Raw genomic sequence first — 21137 nt, 5'->3', positions numbered from 1 at the left:
ATATTTCGCACTTTTGCAATGTCATGTTCCATGAATAGAACAGTGTGGTCAGCGTACTGTAAAATGGAGGTGCCCCCTAAGACTAGATGAGGGACTAAACCCTCCACTTGACCGTTATGCTTGGCTCTGCCTATAAGAATGGTCAACATATCGGCCATTATATTAAATAGGAGAGGAGACATGGAATCCCCTTGTCTCAATCCCTTGTGTGTCTGAAAGATATCATCGTTGACCTTGATGCCGACACTACCCTTCTGGACCTGAGAACCCACTTGGTTCTGCCAGGCCTCACTAAATCCTTTCATGCGCATTGCCTGCTGAAGGAAAGACCACTTAACTTTATCATATGCCTTCTCAAAATCCACTTTGAAGATAACCCCATCTAGCTTCTTCGAATGAATTTCATGCAGTGTTTCATGTAGAACGACCACCCCTTCAAGTATGTGTCGTCCTGGCATGAACACTGTCTGTTGTACCACGGAGTGAGCAATCTGTGTCAATCTATTGGTACCCACTTTCGTGAATATTTTGAAACTCACATTAATTAAGAAGACATATTGGCCTGAATTGTTCGATCTGAACTGCCTCTTCTTTATTTGGCAACAATGTAATCATACCAAAGTTAAGATGAAACAACTCTATGAAGGAAATATGCCCTAGAGGCAATAATAAAGTTGTTATATATATTTCCTTATATCATGATAAATGTTTATTATTCATGCTAGAATCGTATTAAACGGAAACTTAGTACATGTGTGAATATATAGACAAACAGAGCGTCACTAGTTTGCCTCTACTTGACTAGATCGTTGAATCAATGATGGTTATGTTTCCTAACCATAGACATGAGTTTTCATTTGATTAACGGGATCACGTCATTAGAGAATGATGTGATTGAATTGACCCATCCATTAGCTTAGCACGATGATCGTTTAGTTTGTTGCTATTGCTTTCTTCATGACTTATACATGTTTCTATGACTATGAGATTATGCAACTCCCGAATACCGGAGGAACAGTTTATGTGCTACCAAACGTCACAACGTAACTGGGTGATTATAAAGGTGCTCTAAAGGTGTCTCCAATGGTGCTTGTTGAGTTGGCATAGATCAAGATTAGGATTTGTCACTCCGATTGTCGGAGAGGTATCTATGGGCCCTCTCGGTAATGCACATCACTATAAGCCTTGCAAGCATTGTGACTAATGAGTTAGTTGCGGGATGATGTAGAGTAAAGAGACTTGCCGGTAACGAGATTGAACTAGGTATTGAGATACCGACGATCGAATCTCGGGCAAGTAACATACCGATGACAAAGGGAACAACGTATGTTGTTACGCGGTTTGACCGATAAAGATCTTCGCAGAATATGTAGGAACCAATATGAGCATCCAGGTTCCGCTACTGGTTATTGACCGGAGACGAGTCTCGGTCATGTCTACATAGTTCTAGAACCCGTAGGGTCTGCACGCTTAAAGTTTGGTGACGATCGGTATTATGAGTTTATGTGTTTTGATGTACCGAACGTAGTTTGGAGTCCCGGATGTGATCACGGACATGACGAGGAGTCTCGAAATGGTCGAGACATAAAGATTGATATATTGGACGGCTATATTCGGACACCGGAAGTGTTCCGGATGATTTCAGAGAATACCGGAGTACCGGAGGGGTTACCGGAACCCCTCGGGGAAGTATTGGGCCTTAGTGGGCCTGAGGGGAGAGAGAGGGCTGCAGCCCAGGAGGTGGCGCACCCCCTCCCATGGGGAGTCCGAATTGGACTAGGGGAGGGGGCGCAGCCCCTCTTTCCCTCTCTCTCTCTCTCTCTCTCCCTCTCTTTCCCTCCCCCTTCCCTCTTCCTAGTTGGACTAGGAAAGGATGAATCCTCTTCCTAGTAGGAAGAGGATTCCTCCTCTCCTTGGGGCGCATCAAGGCTGGCCGGCCTCCCCCTTGCTCCTTTATATACGGGGGCAGGGGGCACCCAAAGACACACAAGTTGATTGTTCCAAGCCGTGTGCGGTGCCCCCTCCGTCATAATCTACCTCGATCATATCTTAGTTGTGCTTAGGTGAAGCCCTGCGTCGGTAGCAACATCATCACCGTCATCACCCCGTCATGCTGACGGAACTCTCCCGTGAAGCTCTGCTGGATCGGAGTTCGTGGGACGTCATCGAGCTGAACGTGTGCTGAACTCGGAGGTGCCGTGCATTTGGTACTTGGATTGGTCAGATCGTGAAGACGTACGACTACATCAACCGCGTTCTCATAACGCTTCCGCTTATGGTCTACGAGGGTACGTGGACGATACTCTCCCCTCTCGTTGCTATGCATCATCATGATCTTGCGTGTGCGTAGGAATTTTTTTGAAATTACTACGTTCCCCAACACTCTAAATGGCCGTTAAAAAAATCATGAAACATAGGCATAAGACCATCTTTAATAATATGCCAACATTTCCTATAAAATTCAGCTGGAAACCCATCTGGTGCCGGTGCTTTATTCGGTTTCATTTGTGAGATTGCATCGAGAACCTCCTTTTCAGTAAACGGTGCAGATAGAATATCATTCTCCTCCGCCCGGAGCTGGGTAATACCTCCAATAAACGATTCATTTAGCGACACCGTGCTTGCTTCCAGAGGCCCAAAAAGTTGTTTGTAATAATTAGAGATATACGCTTTGAGGTTTTCATGTCCCACAATTGTCCCCTCGTCCTGTTCGTTTAAATAAATCATACTCCTTCTGTCTGGTTTTATTCGACCGGAGGTGCCAAAATGACAAGAACAAGGCGAAATATAATTTTTAGTTACTGAACACTTGTAAATTTTACATGAGAAATTTAGCTTGTGTGTGTCATTAATACACCTTCAAGTGGCAGAGAGGCTGATTGGCCGGCATTTTGTGTGATTTTTTATTGAACAATGGCAAGGTCACGAAGGACCCAAAGTTGAACTGTATACAAACATGAGAAAAGTATAACTCTCACAAGGACCTAACTGAAAAACGAATATACCAAGGCCCAACCCACAAAATAACACAACGCCGAGTGGAATTGTCCCTTATATATTTCATTATGTGAATTCCAGGAGGAGTGTGAATTTGTGGAGAATAGGCACCTTGGAGCCTATTATTAAAAAAAAAAGAAAATGATAGTTCCAAGTTTTAAAAAATAAAAACAATTGTGTGCAAACTTATACATATTCACCACGGATCAGTGAATTTTCGTTCAATGATTTGGAAGCTGCGGAAAAATAATTCTGGCCCAACAAGAAAAATAATCGACCCATTTTTCATGTATGTATTTGCCTTTTTTTTTCACGCCATGTACGAAACTTTTCTCGAATGTGCTATTTGTGTTTCTGTATGTAATTTTATTTTCAGTTTTTCTAGGCTGTGGAAATATGATATGTTCAAAATGGCCTCCATGGAGCCTATCCTCCACTGGTCATTTTCAATCACAGGAGGTCCTCTACATAGAGATGATGTATGTGAGAGCGGCGTTGCAGCACTCGAGCTCCAGTGCTCTCTATATTTGACATTTTCAAATTCATATTTTTGAAGTTTCAAAAAAAAAGTGATGTTTTTCCGAGAATACATATACATATACCGAATACCCATGGCAAGTTTCGGTAGAAATCTCGTTTTGTTTTGGGCTATAGAGAAAAAACAAATTTCTGACAGTATATAGAAAAAAAAGGGTGCCATTTCTATCAGGATTTTCTCTTTTTTGTATTTCTCAAAATACAAAATATTTTTTTATGGATTTCTACCAGGCCTTAGGAATATGTGTACATACTCATATATTTGTTTTAAGATATTTTTGAGAACCGAAAGTATGTTTTTCAGAATTTTCAAATACTAAGAGCGATGAAGCTCGGTAGCTGCAGGCACTTTTCATGATGTATGCAACGGTTTTAGCGCCCGATAACTGAATAGCACTCGCGCGCGCCGCTTGATGAGCACTCGCTCTGAGACACATTAGAACACCGTCAGTTGATCCTTGAACACTGGTCCTTTGACTATTCACCAATTTCACCGTTGACTTTAGAAAAAAAATAATGATCTTAAATTGTTCAATTAATTTTTTTTTGAAAACTTACATAAACTTGATAATTTCATAAATGTTTTTAAATAAAATTTAAAAACCTAACAAATTATAATAATTCATGAATTTGAAAAAAGTTCACCAAATTTTGGGAAAAAGTTCGAAATTTCGAAAATAATTCATATATTTGCAAATAAATTCCCCAATTTGTAAAAATGTGTGATTTCAAAAACTTCATGGATTTGAAAATATTCATGGATTTTTAGAAAAAAACTTTAAATTATAGATAAAAATAGAAAGTAAGTAAAAATGAAAGCTGAAAGAAAAACGAAAATAACTGCCACACGTCCAAAAAAAGGGAACAAACTCATTTTGGGCCAGCCCATTCATGCTGATGCAAACTACACGTCGGAGCCAGTAACTGGGCTAAAGTAGTAACATTTAAAAAAAGATCAAAATCAGTAGTTGAGGACTACTTTGCCATGAAACCACTCCAATGGCTGCCGTATTACATCGCAGAAATATGCCAGCCACATCTGTGTGTGCTTTCTGCACCGCGCAAGATGACTGGAAACATGCTTTGATTGATTGCATTATTGCGATGAGTGTGTGGTCTCTCTGCTCGGAGGAAATTGTGGAAGCTATGGTTGATAATCTGACGATGGATGCAAAAAACTGACTATTTACTATGCATGAGACATTGTCACACGAGCAGTTCACCCTAATGGTGGTGACCTTATGGGCCATTTGGCGATCAAGGAGGAAAGCCATCCATGAAGATATTTTTGAAACCCCTTTTGCAACTCATTCTTTTGTCAACTTTTTTCTCAGAGATCTACATATAGTTGAAAGGCAAGCTCTGACGCAGCCACAAATGCCCAAAGCACGATCAACAACTTGGTTGGCACCTCCGGAGGGTCTTGCGAAGGTTAATGTTGATGCAGCGGTCTCTGTAGAAGGAAGTTTCGGAGCTGTGGCGGCAGTCTGTCGGGATTAGAGAGGAAAATTTCTTGGGGCTTCAGCTGTCACTTTTAGACACATAATTGATCCTAACACGCTGGAAGCATGGGGAGTACGTGAAGGGCAATCTTTAGTTGATGATCTTTATGAGAACCGGATTCATATTGCTTCAGATAGCAAGATGGTGGTGAATGACATCAAGGTGAACTTGGCAGTAGGGTATGGAGCCATTCTACATGAAATAAAAGACCGATCTAGGAATTTCTTTCGCTGTAATATAGTTCATAAGCTTAGGAGCTCGAATTTCGAGGCTCACACTCTCGCTAGGCAATGCTTTAGGACTCAGTTTTGGTCGCCATGCTTGGTTAGGCCGACCGGGGGAGCTTCCCTTTCCTGTAAACATTTTGGAGATTGAATAAAGCTAAGCGAGATTGTCTAAAAAAAACTAGTTGAGGAGTACTCGTTGCAAAGATCACTCCAACTTCGCAGGTTGCGACAAGTGGCACCCATGCAGCGCGCCACTTGTCGCAACCTGGGAGTTTTTCCTTTTTTCGTAGATCCGTTTATTTAAAATGTTTTATCTCTCAAACCATGCGTCCAAATCTCGAACCGTTTTCACCGTTGGATTCCTCGCGTCAAGATCTTCAAAACTAGATCCCATGTTGAAAAGGTTTTGATGAACTTTTTTTCATGAAAAAACCGGACGAAAAAACCGAACCAGGAGAACGGGTTTTTTTCCTTTCTGAAATAGGCACGCCCGTGCCTCTCACGAAATCACAACCGTGCCTCTCGCGGAAGAAAAACCGTGACTCTCGCGGAAGAAAAAAAAGAGAAAATGCATTTTTTTCGTTTCCGGGGAGGCATGGCCATGACTCTCGCGAAAGCACACCCATGCCTCTCGCGGAAGCAAAACTGTGACTCTCGCGAAAGAAAAAAAAACACAAAATGTGTTTTTTTTCGTTTCAGAGAGGCACGGCCGTGACTCTCACGAAAGCACAACTGTGTCTCTCGCGGAAGAAAAACCGTGACTCTCGCGAAAGGAAAAAACAGAAAACACGTTTTTTTCGTTTCTGAGAGGCACGGCCGTGACTCTCGCGAAAGGAAAAAAAGAAAACACGTTTTTTTATTTCCAAGAGGCACGGCCGTGACTCTCGCGAAAGCACAACCGTGCCTCTCGCGGAAGCAAAACCATGACTCTCGCGAAAGGCAAAAAACAGAAAACATGTTTTTTTCGGTTTCCGAGAGGCACGGCCGTGGCTCTCGCGAAAGCACAACCGTGCCTCTCGCGGAAGCAAACCGTGACTCTCGTGAAAGAAAGAAAAATAGAAAACGCGTTTTTTCGCGTAAAAATATTTTTTTCAAAACAAAATTTATCGAAAAGCTAAGGAAGACCGGTGAAAAACCAAAACGTCAAAAAAAACTGTTTAAATAGCCGTAAACGTGTGTGGAAAAATAAAAAAAAAATCCGAAAGGAACGCCCAGAGCGCGACACGTGAAGAATGTCTGAGAGCGCGCCAAGTGACGTTAATTGTTGCGAGGCTCCCGAAGCAGCTCTCGTTAACTAGTGGCTCCCTTAAGATGGAGCATGTGCTCGTGTCGGAGTTGCTATAAATGGCCAGGCCCAGGTAGGTTCCAGGTTAGTGCAAGGTTAGTTCATCATTTTTCCTGTTTATGGTAAATGTGTATACGAATTTCTTTTTGAGCAACAAAAAATGTACAAAAAGTTTATGAAAAATGTAGACATCAACAAAAATATATTTGAAAAATGTTATTTATGTAGTTGAAAAAATGTTAAACATTCCTACTAAATGTTCGTGATGTATAGAAAAATGTACAATACTTATATAAAATGTAGAAACAAACATTTATTGAAAAACAGTTAATCAAGTATTTGGTGAGAATATATATAAAAACCTTTCTACTATAAACCAAAAATGTACAATTTACGTGAAAAAAATAGAAATCAAAACATATATTTTAAAACAAGTTGATCATGTATTTGAAAAATGCTAAACATGCCTAAAAAATGTAGACATATACATTTTTCTGAAAAAAAGATAATCGTGTATTTGAAAGATAATGAACATGTATAAAAAAATGTTTTTACTATATATGAAAAATTGATAATGTATATAGAAAAAGTAGAAATCATAACATACATTTAAACAACGTTGGTCGAGTATATGAACTATATTAAACATGTATTAAAAAATTATTGGCGTTTACAAAAAATATTAGCATATGTTGGAAAAAAAGAGTAGGAAACAAAAAAACGAAGAAAGAATGATAAAATAAAAATAAAAACAGATAAGAAAGGAAAAAAAGGAAAACAATGGGAAACAATGTAATATAGTGAAAACAAAGAAAACTGATGAAAATGTAAAGAAGGAACACAGCAAAAAGAAAGAAACCAAAAACCAAAGAAAACAGGAGAAAGAAAGAAAAAAGAAAAACAAAAACCAAAAGAACGAAAGAAAAACTAGCAAAAGCGATACAGAATAGTCAAATGCAGTGAAAACCAAGGAAAACTGGTGAAAACCGTAAAGCAAACAAAGAGAGAAATAAATAATGAAAGAAAACCACAAAAAGGGGACCACTCCAACCGTTGTACAGAAAAAGAAGAGAACCCACTGAAACCGGACCTACAATGACCTAGAAGTGATCCCGAATGTGTCGGCCCATATGCACGGCGCTGCGGTTGAGGGGAGCTACCATCTCGTGTCAAGCGAATTATAGCTTCGGCGTGCCACAAGCCCTAAATAGAATTTTGCGCTATATATACACCGACTTAAGCGACAACCGACAGGTTAAAGGCAACCCGTAATGTGCCGGCAACTCAAGATGTGGCCCGTTAAATCATTCTTCTTTACTGAGTTTTCTAAAAATCGAAAAGTTATCCTAATATACATTTAAATATTTTGAAAACAAACTTAAATCATAGGGAAAAAATTATATAAACAAAAATATTCAGTTCCCTCAAAAAAATGTCCATGTGTACAGGTATACATTTTCATGCATTTGTAAAAAGTGTTCATCGCATATTTATAAAATATGTGTACATGTGAAAAAAATTCATTTAATGAAAAAGTCCATATGTTTTAAAAAGGTTACTCGTGTCCTCTTAATTTTATTCATGCTTTTAAAAAATATTCACATATTTAGAAAAAAGAATATTGCAATCGAAACAGTTAAAAAATTAACAAAATGAAAGAAAGGGAAAATATAAAAATAAAATAGATAACAACTAAGGAAAAAATGGCAAAACAGAAAAGGAAACAAAAATGACACGGGAAAAATAATAGCCTGGGGCTCTGCTACTGAGCTCTGACTCACTAACAAAAACTTGCAGGCGTCGCATCGTGAATTCCTTCTACGCCCACACTTTTCTTTTGAGTATAGAAAAAACTGCTAGCTTCGAGTGTTGTGGTAGGCGTGTAGAACACGCTGAATCCAAAAGAAAGTGTATTGGCGCATACAATGCAATGACAAATCAAAATTCCACTTTAGTCCTAAAACTATATAATCCAATACTTATACTTGCATGTGATGCGGAAGGCAAGCAAACACGAGGTTCCTCTTGGCTCGACTTAGGGTTAAGAAGGGGGGGTGCATGCCATCATCGGAGAAGAAGCATTTCTCTTGAGCCTGAAAGGTTGTGGGGCAGCGACAGAACCATGAAGAAAGTGGTTGGGGATCTTGGGATAAGACAGGGGTAGCGAGGAGGTGCGAAGTGACGTTGGTTGTGGGTGGCGACGGTGGTGGCCTTGAGCGGTGGTGACAGTCTTTTCTCCTACTCTCCCATCGAATAGCAACACGACAAACCAAGTGTTGTTGGTATTAGGCTACATTGGCATTACTGTAGATTCTCATAGTCTCGTTTGCCCGCCCACTTTTTCCTAGGACAGCCCAGTTCAGCTACTACAAACTAAGGCTTAAAACTCGTGGGGCTTCATACCGATGGAGAAATCGTGGTTCCTTTCTAAAATTGAAAAAGGAAAAACATTGTGCATTTATATCCAATCACTGACTCCTGTCCTCCCTCCCCACCCTCCCACCTAATCCCCACAATATCACTCCCGCTACAACTCCCTCGGTGTCTTGCTACACAGAGCTCAGTGAGAACAATCTATAGCCGGAGCCGGACTGGTCAAGATCGAGACTGATGACCTTGTGCCCAACGCCCCCTGTCTGGTAGATGCCAGGTCCTCACTCTGGGCACAGTCAGTTTTATGTAGTTCAATTCAACATATGTCCAACATTTGCATAGATTCCAATTCAACAGACTTTCAGTATTGTTGTAGATTTCAATTCAATGCCCATTAACAAGCAGCTATGTACAATGATAGCTATGTACAGTATGAAAGAAACACGATCATGTAATATTTAAGTCTTTATTTTCATATCTACACTATCACGAACATCACTTGCAAAACATCAATACATAAGTTAAAAATCACAACAATTACATCCAGGGGCATTACTACATTTTAATGGATAATCCTGACTGAGAATATCATATTGCAATACATGGAACAAACTAGACTACTGATTCCTAAGGATTTTGCACACAGGTGGCTTCTTTGGATCACGGGATTAGAAAACACGGGAATTCAAAAAACACATGAATTTGACGGGATTGCATGTGCAAAACAGAGGAAAACTGCAAGAATGGTCATTTGGTGGAACACGGGAAAAATGCCTCGATCCTATGCAAATGAGTGTAAAAAAGAGGTTAGAGTGGGTGTTCAAATTCTTATAGGATTGAGGTGTAGGAATGCAATCCATAGGAATTTTGGAGGTGTTGTTCCTTTGATCCAAAGGGCTTCCTTAGGATAAAATCCAATGGATTGGAATCCTCAAATATTCCTATGAAAATCCTTCAATGCAAAGAGCCCCGTAATCGCTGGAAAAATTCCCAGAATCCGATTCCACAAAATCTGCAAGTAAAAAAGAACATGCCCCTTAGAGTCTAGCATCAGCAAGTGTGGATAATGAACCTACTCGGCTTATTTAGGTTCAGCTCGTTAGGGATCGTGATCATTAAGGCTTGGCTTGTTAAGCCGGTTAGCCGTATAACGAGCTAAGATTTAATGGTCGGGCTTAGTTCATTATAAGCTCGTGAGCGCTTGTTAAAGGTAAAAATAACACAACATGCGCCGACCTCACGTCACAACTCGCCTAATCGCCTCCCACCGCACAGCGAAACACTTAAACACATAAGACTGGATCTTGTAAGTAAAATTTTCAGCTGGCGAGGGGAGGGGAGCGAAGAGGGGCAGCGGTGGAAGGGGACCACGCCGCCGCCCGTGTCTCCCCGGGGAGGGAGCGACCCGAGGGCTGGATGCATTTTCAGCAGAAAATCGGCACTGTCTTGGTTAGTGCTCAGTTCATTGTAAACTCGTCGCGAGTGCTCGTTAAAGGTACAAATAACAGAACATTAAGAAAATCGCACACTAAGGTTGCGGAGGCGGCTGGTTGATTGTGAATAACTGAAGTAAAGCTATAGCCAATTGAGAATATTAATGAGTTTAACAAGCTGTTCATAAGAGTTGAAGTTGAAATTTAAAATTGGCTTGGTTCATCAAGAAATGGGGTCAAGATAAAAATGAGCCGACCAAACGGGCTTGTCAAGCTTGCCGAGACTCGACCTACGGCCCTTTCCAGAAAGGAAAATGAAACCCGCATTAATATCCAGTCCCCGACTCATGGGCCCCACGCACCCACTCCCACTCCCCACTCCCACTAGCGTCTCCCCACACCGAGCTCAGTGAGCAAGAAGCAGCCGCCGCCGGAGCCGGAGCTGGTCGAGACTCGACGCCGATGGCCGGGTTCGCCACCTCGCGGCCGGCCTCCCTCGCGCTGTGCGGCTTCCTCATCTTCCTCAACGTCTTCGCCTTCCTCCTCGCCGTCGGCGCCGAGCAGCGACGCAGCACCGTACGCCCCACCTCCCCGACCACCCCTCCTCCTTCCCTTGCCCCCCGCCTGCGCCGGGGCTGATGCCTTCTTCCTCGCAGGGCAAGGTGGTGCCGGACGAGTACGACGAGCGCTCCTACTGCCTCTACGACACCGACGCCTCCACCGTCTACGGCGTCTGCGCCTTCTTCGTGCTCCTCCTCGCGCAGCTGCTGGTCACCGGCGTCACCCGCTGCCTCTGCTTCGGCCCCGCGCTCTCCTCCCGCGGATGCGCCGTCGCCGCCTTCGCCGTCTCCTGGTACGCCTCGCTCAACCCTAGATTTGGCTCGATTCGTGCTCTGTTCCTTGGGTGTACGGAGATCTGCTTCTCTTATTTTAGAACTGCTACGACTTGGGAGTATAAAATTGTTTTTCTTGTGAGCGCTAAAAATTTCAGAATGCACCGTGATAATACGCCCACTGAAAGTGAAGTCATTCGCTGCCTGTACCCTTCTGCGTATCAAGCTTGGTAGATGCATACTGAAAATCTGCTGTTTTTTACTTAATCTGCCCGGGCCCTGTAGATTTGGGACTGAGGCACACCAACTGTGATACACTGAATTGGATTCAAGTACCAACATAATTTGTGTTGGTTAGTTGTAACTAGCGGGACTCATCATTGTTGCTCCAAAACCAAGATTGAAGAAATGTAATTTGTGGGTATCTCGAAAACATTTTACTAGTACACAAGACAAGACAACATTTTATTACACACTTCAGTTGGATTACCCTCTGACAAAACCTCCAGCTTAGGCAAGGTTACTCAGCCAGCCCATTATAGGAAAATTTTATCCAACTTACACTCCTGCACGTTGTGGCCCTGCAATCCTGCAGATTCTTCAGGTTGGACAATATTTCGCTTTACACTTAAATGAAAAACAGAGTACTCAGACCAATCCACTCCATTCCTAGTGGGATGAATGAAACTCACACTTATTCTGCAAGTGTATATTCAATTTCTTTTAGGAGGTATGTTGAATTGGTGTGGTTGTGTGAATGTTGGTGCCTGGTTGTGCCTAACCCTGTAATTTCAAGTTCTGTAGTTCAAAAGAGCAATGCATTTTACTTATACCTAATTCTGTTGGATCATAATAATTGTTTTCCTAGAACTAGTTTGCTGTCAAAGGCATCTCAATGGGTTAATTCATACTCTAGATATCCATCCATAACAGCACAAATTTGCTACCCGCACTTTAGCCTTGCCGTCATAGTGTGGGCCATGCTATCGCTACAGGCTTCTCTAGAACAATCATGTAAAACCATGAGCAATGCGCGTGCTGCCGCCTGCCACGTGCTCTCTGCGCCAAAGACAAAACGGCTTTCCATGTTTGTACCCTTGCACACACCATCGCTGGACGATGACAATCAACGTCGTCATGTCACCATAATTTCATCTCTATCTCTATGCCCCCATCAGGGTTCAGCGCTTCTCACAAAAGCAGATAAGGCTTCACTAATGCGCTAATGCGTGTATGCAGTTACTCAACCTCCTCCCTCAAATAGTACATTGGCCGACACAGCCACAGCAATAAACAAAGATGTGAACATTTTAGCCTAAAAAAGATGTGGACATTTAGACATTTAGTTCTTTTCTAGCAAAAAAAATATATAGTCCTTTTTGGCAATGCCGCATTTCTAAAGAAAAGTTAAGAGCCGTGGATTACCTGGAAAAACATTTAGTTCTAATTGTATTACTAGAACTATTAATTGTATTACTTATCCAGTACTTGAAAAGTTGTCTTTTTCGACACGAGATGTTTCTAAGGTCTTCTGGCGTGCATATAAGCGTGTACGCGTGCTCTCTCTAGGTGAGATAAGACCAGGTTCTGTAAAGATATAAAAAACAAAAGTTGGACGCACTGCTCAAAAAGTTTCTGGAGTACCATTTCAACTACAATAAAAAGGTAAACCAATGGCGCCACATGCGTGGCATGTATGGCTTGTATCTTTAAGCTGCAGAACCAATTTGACAGTGCGCTTGTTCCATGGCCGGAGCACAAATAGAAAGTTTTTTGTGGGTGTTTTGATTCTTTTTTTAATTTGGGATGTTTTGATTCTTGAAAGCAATATTTAGTGTGGAGCCTACATTCTAAGGTGTAGTGTCCGGTAATGCTGTCAGAACTATTGTATGTAAAGTCCATAAGTTTATTTCTAAACAGTAAAATGTATAAGCTTTTCTAAGAAAATCTTTTAACTAGCTAAACATTGCTTTATGTATTTCTTTTCATGTCTTGTTTTAATGTTTTCTTGTAATTCTAGCTAGCATATCGTCAAGGTTCTGTTCCATCATGATTATATCTCTGTAAGTCCTAGCTAGGATACTTCAGGGGCTTCAAGCTTGATCTTCTTAATGTACACATTTTCATTGAGGGTATTTAATGGAGTGTCTTTCCTTGTTTTATAGTGGAACATACTTCTGTACTCTAGAATGAAGGCTGATTAATCATAACAGTCAATAACTCTTAGATTCTTGCACATCTGCATTTTCTGTTATGATTTTCCCAACCGATCTTGGTTGGCATCAAATACCGTCTTTTGAGCTTTCCTATTCTTCAGCACTTATTTTCATAACATTACCATTACCTCAAGTTTGCTCTTTTAAGTTGACATTTTTTAAATTTTTATTTATTGGTTATTATGGAATCAATGGTTCTCTTACCCTCTGTTACAGTCTACCTCTATTTCCTAATAAACCCAATTCAAAAGTCTATACTTAATTGTTCTGAAACCATGAGTAAGTAATGTAATCTGAGCAAAAAAAAAATGTAATCTGAGCAAAGCAATTAAGTAATTTAGGAATTTTTGTTGTCTTGGGAATGTTATGGCTTATGTAATTTATGAAATACCATTGTCTGGAAATGTATATGGTGTGGAGAAAAGTGACTCGTATCTTATTAGGACTTGAAAAATACAAGCAATGTGACAATCTCATTAGATGCAGAGTAGAAGCAATTAGGAGCACTATAGATTATTATTTGAGAACCTCATAATAGCAGGAAAAAGATTTGGACAAGAAGTTATAGTCGACTTCACCAAATCTTTTCCTGTTGCAGATTATTTCAGCGACATTGTTCCGTTCTCAGTAATAATTGCTTACTTAGACTCGATACCCAGGACTGCTGTGCATAAAAGGGTGTCCATTAAAACATACTAAAGTTTTGCCATATGAGAAGTGCTGTTTGATCATGATCATCATTATCATTCTGACAATGTCATGTTCATACCTCTTCCCAGGCTGACGTTCCTCGTCGCGGAGGCCTGCCTCGTCGGAGGATCAGCGAAGAACGCGTACCACACCAAGTACCTCGGCTACTACACAAAGCATGACCTGGTCAGCTGCGCCGCGCTCCGCAAGGGGGTGTTTGCGGCGGCCGCCGCCATGATGCTCATCAACCTTGTGGCCTCCCTGGTGTACTACTGGAGCTACTCGAAGGCGGCGGACGGCGGGTTCATCAAGCACCAGAACGAGGCCGGCGTGGGCATGACCGACTACGGCCTCGACAGGGGCGGCGGCCCTGGGCTCTGAGCGAGTGGGGTTTTGTGTTGCTTTGCTTGTCGCCTGGGCTGGGAGGTTGCTGTAACTTATGTGTGCCTGAAGCTTTGTGCTTGCACTTGCATCTGATGATCCGAGTGACGCAGAAACGGTACTGTAACTGCATCATATGTTTATGGTGTGGATCGCCTTTGGGGTGTACTCCAGAGACAATGTTGCATGAACTGTCATGGGAAAAGTAAAACATTGCGGTGTAATACTATATTTCCCATGCTGCTTTAGGTCTGTTTATTACTTTTAGTTCGTGTAAGCTGTGGTGCTAGTGAGGTGTCTTGTATGTTGGCTAGATAGAGTGAGATCGCTCATTGTTGGGCTTATTTGATGTGTTGGCATGTTAGCCATGACCTTGTTCGTGGAATGAATGAGTCAGCCTTTACACCTACAAAAAAAAAGAGAATGAGTCAGCCTTTACACCTACAAAAAAAAGAGAATGAGTCAGCCTTTCATAGAAAAAAAAACAAAGAAGAGGTGAAGACTACAACATAATGTGGGAGCATATCAACTCCGACTAAAAAAAGAAATATCCTTTTGGAAAATAGAAAGTCTTCTTTGGAAAATGTTCTAGTGTACATCATGCCCAAGTCAGAAGGTCGAATTGTTTCGGAAAATGGAAGTAGTCTTTTGTATGGCAGAAAATTATAAATATTCTTATTTTGGCACAAAGTCAACTCTTCAAGTTTTTCTTAGATGTAGTCAAACATTTAAGTGTTTATGAGATTCTTTTTTATATAAACGCCGAAGCCCAGGTTCGTGGGGCTGCACCTGCCATTGGGCTTCTTCCGGCCCATGAGCTGTGGAACAAAAACCACCACAGACGTGCGCCCATGAATGAATGAACGAAATTCTGTCGGCCGGCCAGGAGAAAAGAAACTGAACAAATCGTGCGCCCAACTCGTTCAGGCAGGCTCATGAACGTGGCGCCAACCAACTTTGTGTTCTGCCCTACTATAAACTCGCATTCTCCTGCGACGTACGGTCATCAACTCCGGCGTACGACATCGATCTACGAGCAACACCCACCTTCGACGAACATGGCGAGGACTCCAGCGATCGTCGCGGTGGTGCTGATGGCGGCTGCGGCGGCCCAGCTGGCGAGCGCCGGCTTCCCTAACCAGTACTGGCCGGCGCCGTCGACCCCGAGACCGAGCGTCCCCTCCACCGGCTTCCCGACGTACGGCTGGGAGAACGCCCACGCCACCTTCTACGGCTCCGACTCCGGTCTCGGCGGCGACTTCGGTACGTACACACCACCAAACTAGCTTGCTAGCCGCACGGCGCACATGCATGCACGGGCGCGCGAGCTAAGGGCTTCTCCAATACTGACTCTCAAACGTCCACATACGTTTAAAACATGCGATTCAAATGTATTTTGCCATTCAACGCCGGTTTGTATTAGTCTGCTAAGCAGCATCCCAATTCTTTCTCAGCAGTTGAAAATTGATATGTGATCTTGAACCCAGGGGCTCTTATGTTCTGGGCACTTTTTCCACTAAAATCGAGACAAAGTGAGGGGTTTTCAGGGTTTGCCACGTCCGCATCCTGATCCACCCGAAACCCCACGCGCTCCGCGTCTAACCATGTTACGTACATTAATTGCAGGCGGCGCGTGCGGGTACAGCGGCAGCGACATCGCCTCGCTCTACTCAACGAGGACGGCGGCGATGAGCACCCCGCTCTTCGCCGACGGGGACGGCTGCGGGCGGTGCTACGAGATCCGGTGCGTCCAGTCCAAGTGGTGCGTGCCGGGGTCGCCCTCCCTCGTCATCACCGGCACCAACCTCTGCCCGCCAAACTGGTACCAGGACAGCAACGACGGTGGCTGGTGCAACCCGCCGCGCAGGCACTTCGACATGGCGCCACCCTCCTTCTACAAGCTCGCCGCCAGGGTCGCCGGGATCGTGCCCGTCCAGTTCCGCCGCGTGCCGTGTGAGAGGAGTGGCGGCGTCCAGTTCTGCCTCATGGGGAACCCCTACTGGCTGCTCGTCCACGTCAACAATGTCGGCGGTGGCGGCGACATCGTCGAGATAGCTGTCAGGGAGAAAGGCGGGGTGTGGATCCAGATGACGCAGAACTGGGGGATCACGTTCCAGGCCTTCTTCCAGCTGGACAGGTCCGTGGGGCTCGAGTTCAGGCTCACTGGCGGCACCGACCGCAAGACCATCATCGTCGGCGACGCCGTCCCCGCCTGGTGGACCACCGGCCTCTGCTACCAGGGATCAAACAACTTCTGGTAGATCCATATGCATGCATCAATCCGATCATACATATACTTGGATCCTTCTGCAAGTGTTTTTTTTTTGTCTCATTAATCGACGAAGCTTGGAGTTGTAATCTCTCTTCATTTTGTTCGCATCTTTAATTGTCATCAATCAGAGTTGTCTTGATGATGTATATCCTTGGTTTCTATACATTTTTGTATGTGTACAGTAGCACATCTTTTCACTCTGATGCACGTTATCCTTTTTTTCTCTCTTTAAAGCGGACTTTGCTGTTTCCTCATTCTGGCCGAGAAACTGTTATTTTTCTCATGATAATACGTGTCTTGTTCATATAATAAAGGTCAAGATACAAAGCACACAACAAAACTGAAAAGATAGTAGAATGCTAGCTTTTATACAAGGACCCCGATAAGGCGTGTATGTTCGGCCTAAAGACACCCCAGACCGAACGAATCGTTCGGGAGGGCAGGGGCATCGACCGAATGATTCGTTCGAGAGGAGAACGAACCAGCACGAACGCCCCACCCACTGGGCCCTATAGGCCTTTTTTCTGTGAAAAAGAAAAAAAAGGCCCGAGGAAGACCTGGACTGGGGTCCTTGGGCCGCTGTCTCATTTCTTATGGGCCGGACAGGTGGGCCGCACTACAACTGCTGGAAGGCCGGACTACGAGGTTGTTTCGTCTCCGCATAGGAGACCATTGGAGTCTTGGTGTGTCGTCCAAGTCAAGACAGAAGATTCGACATGTTTATTTTCTCATTGTAACCGACCATATGTAACCCTAGTATTCCTGGTGTCTATATAAACCAGAGGGTTTAGTCTGTAGAGGTTAGAACAACAATCATCATCCTACTCGCCTAGGGTTTAGTTCATCTGATCTCGTGGTAGATCAACTTTGTAATCATCCTATACACTTCAATATAGTTAACCATGGCGTAGGGTTTTACCTCTTCAAGAGGGCCCCGAACCTGGTAAACATCGTGTCCTTCATCCCTTGTTCCCCATTGATCCAAGATTCACAGGTCGGTACCCCTACCCGAGATCCACCGATTTTGACACTGATATTGATGCTTTCATTGAGAGTTCTGCTATTGGGCCGCCAAAAGGATTAATGGCTTGCCCGTTCATGAACAACGGCGCCAGGGACATCTTCGTCCCCGGCAAAGTTTTTACGTTTGGTGGTAGGGATCAAAAAACTTCTGGTAGATCCATTCCATCCGGCCATGCATCCATGGCGACGATATATATATTCCTACATATTTCGATTGACCATCGATGCTGTTTGCAAGTGATTTTGTTTCAGTCATATTTGTCCACTGGAGCTATCTCCATCATGTATATCTTTGTAATTTTTTGTACAAGTCTTATAGCTTGATTTGTTTCTATCATCTTAATTATGATGCTAAGGGCATCCTCAACAGGGACCCTCAAATAATCCACAAACATCCCGAGCTGTCTGTGGACGCAATCGCTTGTGCATTTCCTCGCAAACCAGAAGCAAACCTGCCGGTGTTTTACGGGTGTCTACACATCCATAGGATGAACCAATAACCACCATGTGTCCATCTCTACTCAGCTGCTCCTATTTACAAAGTTTGACTAAGACAAATCTTATATGTAGAGTAAAAAGGATCGCATGGAGTATTTATGAATGCTTGCATAGATGGTATAATTATAAATAAGTTGTTTGTTAAAGTAAGAACAACACATTATTATAGGTTCCACTGCACAAAAATTACCAAAACAATGAAAGATAACTCAATGAAACTTGGTGAAACTCCCTTGTATCGAGAACGCCTTGATCCTTATATAAGTAAAACAACCAGCTTGTCCTTAGCAATTAAGAATTTGTCCACTACTTTATGCACCGTTGCACTTTTGTTACTTCATGTATTCCTGCAATTACTTTTGCTTTCAAACAAACCATCATACACTCTTTGCAGCAGTCAACTCTTGCTACTTTCCATCAATGGATTCATTCTACTCCTTGTTAGATTCGACACTCTTACTTATTAAAAAGTCTACAATAAATTGTCTACACGTGGGTTATCAAGCGGCGACGTCCGACGGCCATTGACGTCTACGCCCGACAGTCTCCCGCCAGCAGAGTGGGAGGCCTTTAAGTGTCTCGAGATGGCGCACGCTGATGAAGAATACATGGCTGAGCTCCGCCGGATGCATTTGCCGAGGAGCGCCGGTGGCTTGAGATGTACAAGAAGGGGGTTAAGGACGAGTCTGGCCGTCCAGTGACGCTACCGACGAGGTTGGGTTGTCTGGTGGGCAGCGGCTCCGAGTCCGGCGACGACTACGACAACATCATGGATTGCCGGACGCTCATTAAGGAGGACGATTAGGTTTCTATTTTCTTTTTAGATTCTTCAAATTGAGTTGCTTAAGCACACTAGTAGAAAAAGGGTCTAATGTGAAGCATATTAGTCCCAGTTTGCAACTGAACCGGAACTAACATGACCATTAGTGCCAGTTCAAAGGCTAGGCGGTCGGTGCTCATTAGTACCGGTTCGTGGCGAACCTTTAGTACCGGTTCATGCCACGAACCGGTACTAAAGAGGCTGTGGCTCGATGTTGTCATGATGGGGCCCGACCAGCCCCTTTAGTACCGGTTCTTGGCATGAACCTGCACTAAAGAGGTTGTGGCAGGCTGTTTTTGGTCCCACCTCGCTCCCCTAACAGGGTTTTTACCACCTTAAATATGTTACTTCTGAAACTATCACAAGCACTTGGTCTTCATTGAACTCTATGTGTAGAATTTGTGGCCGCAATATGAGTCTTCACCAGTTTCTAAATCGTTGAGGACTCATATTGACAATTCAGATTGTACACAAAAAGATCATTGATGATCGATGTTATTTTATGTATATTTTTTACTTATTTACACTGGCAATTCAAAATTTTAATAACTTATTACAACTCCGTACATTTTTTGCATTCAGCAAGCACCATCCAAAGCCACATCATCAACTTTCAACCCTTTCTGACATAATTTGCTATTTTTCATGTATTTAATAATTCGTTTTGAGCTAAATGGCCATGAAATTGGAAAGCTCTACAAATAAATTCTGAAAAGTTTGAAACTTGGCATAGTATCATCATTTCACCCGCATAGCATGTGCAAAAAAGTAGAGAGGGTCATGGCAAAAACTAGATGCATTTCGTGTACAAACTCGACAATCTCTTTCGAAGTATCAGGGTTTCGGACGAAAACTCATCTGTTACACCGGCAACTCAATATTTTAATAACTTATTACAACTCCGGACGTTTTTTGCATTCAGCATGCACCATTCAAAGCCACGTCATCAACTTTCAACCCTTTTTGACATAATTTGATATTTTTCATGCATTTACTGATTTGTTTTGAGCTAAATGGCCCTGAAATTGAAAAGCTATACAAATGAACTCTGAAAAGGTAGAAACTTGGCATGGCATCATCATTTCACCCGAATAGCATGTGCAAAAAAGTAGAGAGGGTCACGACAAAAACTGGATGCACTTCGTGTACAAACTGGACAATCTCTTTCAAAGTATCAGGGTTTCGGACGAAAACTCATCTGTTACACCGGCAATTCAAAATTTTAATAACTTATTACAACTCCGGACGTTTTTCGCATTCAACATGCACCATTCAAAGCCGCGTCATCAGCTTTCAACCCTTTCTGACATAATTTGCTATTTTTCATGCATTTACTGATTTGTTTTGAGCTAAATGGCCCTGGAATTGAAAAGCTCTACAAATGAACTCTGAAAAGGTTGAAACTTGGCATGGTATCATCATTTCACCCGCATAGCATGTGCAAAAAAGTAGAGAGGGTCATGGCAAAAACTAGATGCACTTCGTGTACAAACCAGACAATCTCTCTCGAAGTATCAGGGTTTCGGACGAAAACTCATCTGTTACACCGGTAATTCAAAATTTTAATAACTTATTACAACTCCGGATGTTTTTTGCATTCAACATGCACTATTCAAAGCCACTTCATCAACTTTCAACCCTTTCTGACATAATTTGCTATTTTTCATGCATTTACTGATTTGTTTTGAGCTAAATGGCCCTGAAATTGAAAAGCTCTACAAATGAACTCTGAAAAGGTTGAAACTTGGCATGGTATCATCATTTCACCCGCATAGCATGTGCAAAAAAGTAGAGAGGGTCATGGCAAAAACTAGATGCACTTCGTGTACAAACCAGACAATCTCTCTCGAAGTATCAGGGTTTCGGACGAAAACTCATCTGTTACACCGGTAATTCAAAATTTTAATAACTTATTACAACTCCGGATGTTTTTTGCATTCAACATGCACTATTCAAAGCCACTTCATCAACTTTCAACCCTTTCTGACATAATTTGCTATTTTTCATGCATTTACTGATTTGTTTTGAGCTAAATGGCCCTGAAATTGA

At 42.7% G+C, this 21137-nt stretch overlaps 2 protein-coding genes across 2 annotated transcripts; both read left to right on the top strand.

Annotated features, from left to right (window-relative positions):
- Window positions 1–10699: 10699 nt before the first annotated feature.
- Window positions 10700–14727, top strand: LOC125522673. The gene is made up of 3 exons (XM_048687717.1): window positions 10700–10931; window positions 11012–11208; window positions 14184–14727. The coding sequence occupies exons 1-3, from the start codon at window positions 10818–10820 to the stop codon at window positions 14473–14475; spliced, it is 603 nt and encodes a 200-aa protein (XP_048543674.1). The 5' UTR covers window positions 10700–10817; the 3' UTR covers window positions 14476–14727.
- Window positions 14728–15489: 762 nt separating this feature from the next.
- On the top strand, window positions 15490–16970 carry LOC125522674 (expansin-A17-like). Its single transcript, XM_048687718.1, has 2 exons — window positions 15490–15738; window positions 16102–16970. The coding sequence occupies exons 1-2, from the start codon at window positions 15534–15536 to the stop codon at window positions 16734–16736; spliced, it is 840 nt and encodes a 279-aa protein (XP_048543675.1). The 5' UTR covers window positions 15490–15533; the 3' UTR covers window positions 16737–16970.
- Window positions 16971–21137: the final 4167 nt, after the last annotated feature.

The sequence above is a fragment of the Triticum urartu genome, chromosome 7, assembly GCF_003073215.2.
Source record: "Triticum urartu cultivar G1812 chromosome 7, Tu2.1, whole genome shotgun sequence".
NCBI lineage: Eukaryota > Viridiplantae > Streptophyta > Magnoliopsida > Poales > Poaceae > Triticum > Triticum urartu.
Note: the sequence above shows the minus strand (reverse complement) of the source record. Positions and strands in the feature narration are given on the sequence as shown.